This window comes from Diceros bicornis, chromosome 1, assembly GCF_020826845.1.
Source record: "Diceros bicornis minor isolate mBicDic1 chromosome 1, mDicBic1.mat.cur, whole genome shotgun sequence".
NCBI lineage: Eukaryota > Metazoa > Chordata > Mammalia > Perissodactyla > Rhinocerotidae > Diceros > Diceros bicornis.
This window is the reverse complement of record NC_080740.1, coordinates 64,992,281-65,001,754: the sequence shown is the minus strand read 5'-3', so window position 1 is coordinate 65,001,754 and position 9,474 is coordinate 64,992,281. Positions and strand designations below refer to the sequence as shown.

Here is a 9,474-nt window from a genome sequence, read left to right as displayed (position 1 = left end):
AGAGACTTAATTATTCAATAGCAATAGCCAGAGTGTCAGCATTTGTTCTGCTTTCCCAAGCCCCAGTTTCCACAGGGCAACATGAAGAGGGCCAAGTGGCACCTGCACAGAAAGTGTGTTACAAAAGAAGGATGCCAAGCTTTTTAAAAATCCCTCATCTTGGGGCCGGCCCAGTGGCGCAAGCGGTTAAATGCACGAGCTCCGCTGCGGCGGCCCGAGGCTCGCCGGTTCGGATCCTGGGCGCGCACCGCCGCACCGCTTGTCAGGCCATGCTGTGGCAGCGTCCCATATAAAGTGGAGGAAGATGGGCACGGAGGTTAACCCAGAGCCAGTCTTCCTCAGCAAAAAAAGAGGAGAATTGGCAAATGTTAGTGCAGGGCTGATCTTCCTCACAAAAAAAAAAAAATCCCTCATCTTTTTAAAAGGGCACTATGTCCACCTAAGCTTTGCCCCAGAGAGAGATAGTATCTTTATTATACTGAATGGTAAACAAATCTCCCCTTTGTTCCAGAGAGAGACACTATTCCACTTTCCAAAGCTGTTTGCTGTAAAAACACTCTTGATAAGATTGTCTGAAATGCAGGCAGCCAGTGTCTCTACTTGTGAGACATGCAGAAACATGAGAGAGAATGGAGACTAGTCTCCCAATAACACACGATAGACACACTGCATATTTTTGAATGAAAGACCAATGCTTTGAGTTAGGTAATACTATTATTTCAGTTCTCAGATGAATAAATGGAGGCACAGTGAAAGTGAACTACCTGTCCCTGAACATGGAGCTAATAAGTGCCTCTGGGGAGCACACTCTAGCCCCAGAACGCACACATCTTAAGGAACCGAGTCCTCCCTGCCTCTAACCTGTCTCTCTGTCAGCTATTTAGGCTTTGTGGATGGGTGACAGGAAAAGATAAAAAGAATAAAAAAGGGAAAAGCTGAGGGAAAGGAAGAAAGAATGCAGAGGGTTTTCTAGATATCCACACCTGTTCATATACCCAGAAGCACAGAGTACAAGGGACCTCTGAGTTCACCTTACAGATGAGAAAACTGGGGCTCGAGAGAGGAAGGGGTCCCCATAATCACAGAGGGAGTTAGAGAGAGAACCAACTAACTAACCACCGCAACTCTTTTCCTGACAGAGACTCGGCCTTGCACATTTCAGGCCCACGGCTTTCCTTTCAGGTTTCTTACACGGGGGACAGTCCCCAAACCTGGGGGCCCGGCTATGCTACGGAGTCAATCAATAACCAAGGAGGTGTGTGACACGGGGCAGCAGGCGGAGCCTGAGTTGCCATCCTGCCTATATGACCCTTCCCGTCCCAGGCTTCTGAAGAGAAGCGGTAAGTTCACTGCGGTTTTTGACTGAACTCCTGGCACAAAACATCGCCATGAAGGTAACAAGCATCTTTCTTCTCTGTGCCTTGGCCCTGCTGAGTTTATCTGGTAGGCGTCTTTGCATATTTTTCTGATTCGAGAAATACTTCTTGACCTGTTGCTTTACCGAGCACATTACCTTCCAGACTTAGACAGAGTCTAGCCTGGGACGGATCTTTTGGTCCCAATGAGGTGAAATAAGATCAATGGATGAGAATTATAGAAACAGGGGTTTTAACATAAAACAAGGAAAACAATTTTACCAGTGGGAATTGCTCAGAGACAAAATGGTTTTCCCCTAGTGATGAAGATGATCCTTTGTCAGAGACATCACAGAGAAAAGAAGAGATTAACTCTGAATGTCTAAGGCCAATTTAAAAATTTTAAATTCTCATGAAATTGCATAAAATAGATAACAATGATTTCCAGTTATTTAGTACAAAAGGCAAAGTTTGACTGATTAAAAACTTTATTTTTGACCTGTAGAATGTCTGCAGGAAAAATATCCTTCTCGAATAGATGGAGTGCATTATCGCCAAACTATGTCCTGACAAGGTTGACAGACAATTCTGAACCCACAGGATTGGGATCAGCTTTCTTTTTGTCATTAGAAAAGGTTAACATTTTTGACGTCTTCTCAGATCTAGCAAAGAAACCTACTGACAATCAAATCAGCTCTTTGCGAAGAAGAGGAAGAATACTGTTCGTTGTGTTTATGAAATATTTATGGGAGCGGTGGTCCCTTTGCTGCTCCTCATGCTTATCAATTAACACAAATAGATGCCTGTGGTGACCACCTGCTCATCAATGTTCAGACTCAATTAGATTCTGAAATCTAGCGGGACCCTAACCACATCAGGTTTGAACTATTCCAGAGGCCTTCTCCAAGCCCACCGGTGTCTCACTAGTTTTCAGGACATTTAGCTAGGAAGAACGACCTCTTTCCCAGATCACCTCAGAGATCTTACCAACATTTCTTTCTTTGGATGCTATCAGATTAGTTCCCCTTCTCTTCAATGAGCTCATCCACAATTACCATCCCCTACATGAGGTCAGCAAGATCTGCTATTTTCTGGGCAATGCAGGACAGATACTTTAAGTATCTATCTGTAAATTCAAGAAATGTGAATTGGACTAATAATCAGTGTAATGCAATGAAGGAAACGAGCTCTTTGGGAACTGAAGGTGAGTCATTAAAAGAACTCCATTTTTTAACATTATTTATAAAAGGAGACTTAAATGCAATTGCAAAAGTTAGTTTTGTGTCAGAAGACCTGGTTACTGCTAGTGGTAACTGTTTCACAGCTAGTTATGTGAACTCTTCATATCTTCATCTATAAACTGAGATAAAGATACTTATACTTCCTACATCACTAACCATGAGATCAAAGATCTAGGAACTGGTTGTGAGAATGTCAGTGAGCATTCAGAAGATACTTGCTCAGTCCCTGATACATTTAAAGCAGTAAGTACCTCATTTCTGTTTTCAACAAAACCAGCCAACTTTTCTGAAATACCAAATTGAGATACTTTGGTCATAATCAAATTTTTGCTTAATTTTTTTGAGGTTTCAGCAGGCATGGGTTCAATGGACTCCAGTGAGATGTCTGTGAGAGAAGATGGACATGAGAAGGGGTGGGGAGTAGAAGAAGCCAGCAGGGAAGTCACAGTCTTAAATTAAAGCAGAAAGTTCTGAATAAGAAAAGATCTGGCTTCTCGCATTCAGGACCCAACTTCACAAGTCCAATTTATGTTTTCTAGGTAACACTAGAGCTGACTCCCTGGGAAGACGGGTAATGGCAATTTTGTCTTTTCTTATCTCTGGGGCTAGAACAGTTTGTTCCAACCAAAGCACAGCCTAGTTGTCGTCTTTCAGCATAGCTTGAAATCAAGACGAGGAGTATGAACGCCAGCAAGGCTGAACCTGTTAAATGCAGATAGTAACAATAGTTCGCCTCAGGGGCTTATGTTGAAGGACAAATTCACTGAATCACAGGCAATTTCTATGCAGTCATCTAGCGCTTGCTGTGAAGGGATCTTTACATATACTAGGGCTATCTGGTAGGACAAAGATTTGAGGTGGAAGTCTTCTTAACTTCACTCCAAGTAGCCCTTCTTCCTTACAGTGTGACGATGTTGGCATAAAGTTCTCCCAATCATCAAGATGGGGCTCTAATTTAGAATAAGCAAAAGAAAATAATAAACTGGGTTCTTCCTCTAGAAAAATATTGTTTTTTTTTTTTAAAGAAACTTTATTTGTGTGTGTGTGTGTGAGGAAGATCAGCCCTGAGCTAACATCCATGACAATCCTCCTCTTTTTGCTGAGGAAGACTGGCCCTGACCTAACATCCGTGACCATCTTCCTTCACTTTATATGGGACGCCGCCACAGCACGGCCTGACAAGCAGTGCCTTGGTGGCGCCCGGCATCCGAACCTGGGCCCCCAGCAGTGGAGTGCCCGCACTTAACCGCTACGCCACGGGGCTGGCCCTAGAAAAATATTCTATATCTAACTTTTCCTTTTTTTCCTGTGTTTATAAGGTAAATGTCAGTAAATTTGGAGACCAGAGGAAGAAGTGTCCCTATCCTCAGTACATTTATATCTAGTGAGGAGGTGGATGACAAACCAAAAGTGCATGAGTGAATAAATTATTATATTTGTGATAAGTGTTATAAAGAAGGTCTGGTACCTTTAGGAACCTAGCCTAGTTAGAGAGATCAGGGAAGGTGCCCCTAAGTAAGTGAGATTTCCTTTGAGCCATGAAGGATAAATGAGTGTTAGCAAAATATAACTGGGGAGGGGAGCGTAGTAGAGTGAAGTGGTTCAGAGCTAAAGCTCAGGACCTCGATTGACTGGGTTTGAATCCCGGATCCAGGAATTACTAGCTGTGTGGCCTCAGGTGATTTAATCTCTTTGTGCCTCATTGTCTTCACCAGAAGAAGAGTATAATAAATCAGTTTATAGGACAGTTGTGATGTTTAAGTAGAATAATGCATAAAAAGCACTTAGGACAGTGTTTGGCCTATAACAGTCATTCGATAATGACTAGTTCTTACTGACGTAGAGGAAATAGGCTGGATAGAGACTTCGAGGGTGGAAGGCACCTAAGGTCTTTAAGTGACAGAGAGAACACCAGTGTGACTGGACCACAGTGTGCAAGGAAGAATGTCCCAAGGTGTGACTGACCTGAGAGGAGCCAGCCCTGCAGTAACTGTAAACTTGGACATTCTCTCACTCACCTTGTTTAACTCTCACAGCACCATTATGAGAGAGGTGGGGGAAATGATCTCATTCCCATTTTGCAGATGAAGTGACTAGGGTGCAGAGACACTAAAAGGTTCACCAACATCACATAAGTTGTAAATAGCAGAGGCATTACTTAAAACCAGGCTTTCTGTCTCCAGATCTTGGATTCTTTCTCTTGGAACACTCAGGAAGGATCACTCTCCTAGTCACAATCATGCTTCCATCTTTAAGCTGACCAACTCCAGGGAGGGGAAAACCATTTTAGAGATTTTGCTATAAACACAAAGAATGAAAAATGATGGAAAATGGTTCTGTTTAATTCCATTTTTAGGCTCAGTGTAACAATCAGGTGCGTGGATGTACCAAGAACTATAACCCTGTCTGTGGAACTGATGGAAATACTTATTCTAATGAATGCGTGTTATGTATGGAAAATCAGTGAGTAAAAACTTGAATTTCTTTTAAAATATATATTTTAAGCTAGCTGTCTTCAAATTTTCATATGTCTTATCCCTCTAAGCTCCAATCAGTATATCAATAACATTAATCTTACTATGAGAGAAACAAAACATTTAGTTTTTCCAAAAATAATTCTTGATCTCTTTTTCTCCTTATTATATATCTGGTGTGATTATGTATAGAGTGTGTGTGTGTATTACGATAAAAATCATATTTATTGTGTGAAGCATTGTGCGAGGCACTTAATATTCACTATGAGGTAAATAGTACTAAGCCCATTATATACATGAAGAAATTGAGACTCAGTTAGTTTAAATAACTTACTCAAGATCACCCAGCAGTAAGTGGCAGAGCTGGGCCCGAATCCTTGCTCTTTCCACTGTGCTTTAAAGTCAGGTACCAGACTAAGTATTTGTGAGACAAAGAAGAAAATCCAGCACATTTTGTCTCTCGATTTGCTTACACTCAACGCCAATATAGTGTGTGCAATGGAGGATGAGCAAAATGTTCTGAGAGCGCAAAATTAAAAACAGCTCATTAGGCTTGCTAGGATTTGGAAAAGTTTGGAGGCTTTCTCTAGGCCATAAAGAAGGAGAGAGGGCATTCCAATAAGAATAAAAAACTGAAAAGAAAAGGGAAAGGAATTAATAATGTGGTGCAACATAAAATGTGTTAAGGAATAGAGGAAGGAAAGTGTTGAATGGTTCTCTCAATTGATTAAAAAAATTGCTTGTATGATAAGAACCCATGCTTTTACAGAAAAACAGGAGATAGTCTGGATTTTTTAAAAGTTCGTATACCCAAGATATCTTTAAATTTTAAAAATTATTCTTGGTGATAGTAATGATTGTGTTTACTAAAGCCCTCAAATAAGCAAATACGAATTATATGGATTAGGTGACCAAAAACATATTTTTGTAACACTTTTATTTCTGGATATGAGAACCAGCCTCAAAGAAGCTCATTTTCTGAAATGATAAGTAGGTGATGGAAATCAGACTCAAGCACTCAGAGAAATAGATTTGCCACAGATTTCCTATCTTATTTGGCTACTGAACACTTAACATGTGCCAAGCATTGTACTAGTCTCCTCTGCTTTCCTTGTGCATATGACTAAAAGAAAATAGGTCATGAGCACAAATAAGGTAGCTTCTTGTAACTTGTGACAAATGCTATCAAATGAGGCGTGACTGATGTGCTACCAGATTGAGGGAGAGAGACAGATTTGTTCTTACTGAAAGGGTCAAGAAAGTATTCGTGAAAAGGATGCCATTTAAACAGGGCTCTGAATTTTGGTAGCATCGCAGAAGTGTTTCAGGTTAAATAAAGGTGTAGAATGATCAAAGCAAATAAAAGAAATTTCACGAGTGACCCAGAAAGCTTTACGTTATTCTAGAACAGATTTGGTATTAAAGACTTTGATTCAGGCTCAAACAACGGCATCCATTTCCATTATTCCACTGTATAAATGCCCTGTAACACAAACGCTCTTCTTGGTCTGCTTTAAATCATTTCAGAAAATTCTCGGTGTTTAACAAGGGTTGTGGAAATAGGTTCCCAGGGGAAGAGATCTACTATCCTGAAGTTTTAGACCCAAAACATTAGGTGTTCTGCTTTGTGGTGAATGTATTTCCACATTAAAGACTTGTAAAAGGAACTTGAAACCACTTGTTAATTTTCTCATGACCTATGTTGTTGACATTAAGGTCAAACATCATATTTCCATCCAAGGGGAGGAGAAAGCAATAGAACAGCCTTGAGATTTGGGACATTTCCAAGCGCCAAACCAAAAGGCCCAATATTTAGAGTGAAACATTGGGAAATACGAGCATAGAGCTGGGACACTCTATTCCCTTAACCTTTAAGACCTACCAGTCCTGCTTGCTCTTTCTATCCTTTCAAAAATACATAAATATGAGGGGATCATTTGAATGCCAGAAAATGTTACTTATCTTCCTATATTTCTTAGAAATATAGAAAACAGGTCTAGAGAGAAGATGTGGTTTTCTCAAATGCAACATATTTTCAAATGTACCATATTGCCTTTCTCTCTACTGCCCATTAAAAGCCCCAAACAAATACATTGTATAGTTAACTAGAGCTGGGCTCTGACTCTAGCTGTTGGGTTTTGAGATGGGTAGACCAATAAGGGCTTACATCTCTTTGATCATTATGTGCTTGGCAGATATACTCAGTGAGGCTTTTTTTTCTATTTCTTCTATGTCTTCTCAGGGAATCTCTACTGGCAAATTCTTTTCTATAGACCAGCACACTGCAGTAGAACTTTCTGCGATGACAGAAATACTCTATATCTGTGCTGTCCAATATGGAAGCCACTGGCCACGCCACCAGCTCTTCAAATGTGGCTAGTATAACCGAGAAACCAAATTTTTAATATTATTTAACTTTAACTGATTTAAATTTAAATAGCTATCTGTGGATAGTGTCTACTGTATTGGACAGCACAACTACAGAAAATAAGTCAACTAGTGTGCTCTGTTTAGATGTTTGTGCTTGTGTATGCTAACTGACTCAGAAATGAGTATTTTGAGTGGTTAATGATTATGGAACCTGAAAGCATTAAAAACTCTTAAGATGAAGAGTCAGCAAGGTCCAGATAAAGATAGCATAAGGATACATGGAAATCAGATGTCCTCAAGCAATAGAGAAATAGAGGAATTTTTATAAGCCAGTATATTCAAGGAAAGGATGGTTAGAAAAATGAGAGATCTGAAAACAATCTCATAAAGAACAATTACAGGATTTAGGAATATTTAGCTTAGAGAAGAGAAGAATGACTTGGGAAAGGGAGTGTGGGGGAACAGAGAGGTTTATAACTCAAGGGGAGGATGCTTAGAGCTGGCAGGTATCGTACGCGATGGAGATATGATTTCCTTTTGCGAGATCTCACAGATATGAATCCCCAGAGTTTTAAGGCAAAAGATTAATCAATTAGTAGGTCTTGCCGTAGCCCAGGCACAGGCTAAGATGAAAACCTGGTGGCTAGGACAATGACATCAGGAGCAAAAGAAGCAACAATGGGTTAGACATTCATTTCAGAGGTTTATGTAACGCCCCACCAGATCTGTAAACACCACAAGGACAGACATTTTTCCTTTCTGTGGTATCCCTACTGTATGTAATAGCTCTCAATCAATATTTGACCAATTAATGAATAAGTGAATGAATAAATGAACGAAAGAAAGACAGAGAAATGGGAATAAATCTCAAACCTGTCTATTTTAAATAAAGCTGATCTTTTTTCATTGTTTTTCTCCATAGTCACTTTTCATCAGCAAAGTTTAAGCTAATTTTTTTTTCAATTTTTTTCTACAGGAAGCGCCAGACGCCTGTCCTCATTAAAAAATCTGGGCCTTGCTGAGAACCAAGGTTCCGAAATCCCGTGAGGTCACCACAAACCCTGGCTGGCTCGGTTGTTGAATAAAATGCATCTAAATACTTCTTGTTGCTCCCATATGCTTTTTCCCCAAAAGCACGTTTGATTATTTGGGGGACAGGGGACCCAGGCAAACTCAGAATAGATCAAGTTTTACAAAATACAGCAATCCTGTAATTTCAGATTACAAAATACAGCAATCCTGTAATTTCAGACAGGGTTTCCTTCATAATGCTTTTTCCTTCCCCGTCTTCCTCACATTCTGAGGGCTCTGTCTCAGGAAATGTGATTCCGGATATTAAGTGACAGGACACAGTTGATCATGAGTACATGTAATCCCATAGAGGATTAGACTAGCGTTTTAAGGAACAGTCAGAAAACTCATAGTCCAGAAACATGTTACCCATCACCTTTCACCTGCCAAAATAATTCCTTTACGTTTCCTTGGGATTTAACTGAGCATCTATTGTGCCTGGCATTGGTCTGGGTACATGGACATAAGATTTCAAAGAGCTGCCTGTCTGGTGGAATAGAGTTTAGTCTTTAGATTTTCCATATAACTCAGAATGTAGATTTCACATGAGACACAATTTTCACCAAGAATCATTGAGGAAACCAAAAATGCTACATTTCTATGCTGTGGAGCAGCCTCTGCATTCAGCCTAATTCTTCCCCAGCAAAGGCAATCCCCATTAGTTACCGAGGTGAGCAACAGTAATGTAGAGCTCTCCGTTCTCCCTAGTAGCCTGAAGTTTGGATGGAGGACTTCATCTAGGGCTTGACTTGGAGATCTGCTTCACAGGGCCTGACAGGTTTGTGCTGAAATAACCAGAGGGGGAACAAAGACCTGATTCTGAATTAATTTGAAGAATGGTGTCTTTTACCAGAAACGATCCCCAAAAGATGATCTGGCAAGGAAAGAAGGGACTATAGACCAAACGAACTGATCATGAGGACTCTGTGTAATTCACTTTGCTTTACACGTGAGCCATGATAA

At 40.4% G+C, this 9,474-nt stretch overlaps 1 protein-coding gene across 1 annotated transcript; it reads left to right on the top strand.

Moving 5' to 3' along the window:
* The first annotated feature begins 1,388 nt into the window (after positions 1-1,388).
* Positions 1,389-8,524, top strand: SPINK1 (serine peptidase inhibitor Kazal type 1). Its single transcript, XM_058543533.1, has 4 exons — positions 1,389-1,443; positions 3,136-3,167; positions 4,953-5,059; positions 8,417-8,524. Exons 1-4 carry the CDS (start codon positions 1,389-1,391, stop codon positions 8,460-8,462), a joined length of 240 nt encoding a protein of 79 aa, XP_058399516.1. The 3' UTR covers positions 8,463-8,524.
* Positions 8,525-9,474: the final 950 nt, after the last annotated feature.

What these genes read in the sequence shown, in the direction of transcription:
- SPINK1 (XM_058543533.1), top strand. Translation starts at nt 1,389, where the DNA reads ATGAAGGTAACAAGCATCTTTCTTCTCTGTGCCTTGGCCCTGCTGAGT. An exon ending in CTGACTCCCTGGGAAGACGG is followed by an intron (nt 3,168 to 4,952) that starts GTAATGGCAATT and finishes TTCCATTTTTAG; the next exon opens with GCTCAGTGTAACAATCAGGT. An exon ending in GTGTTATGTATGGAAAATCA is followed by an intron (nt 5,060 to 8,416) that starts GTGAGTAAAAAC and finishes TTTTTTCTACAG; the next exon opens with GAAGCGCCAGACGCCTGTCC.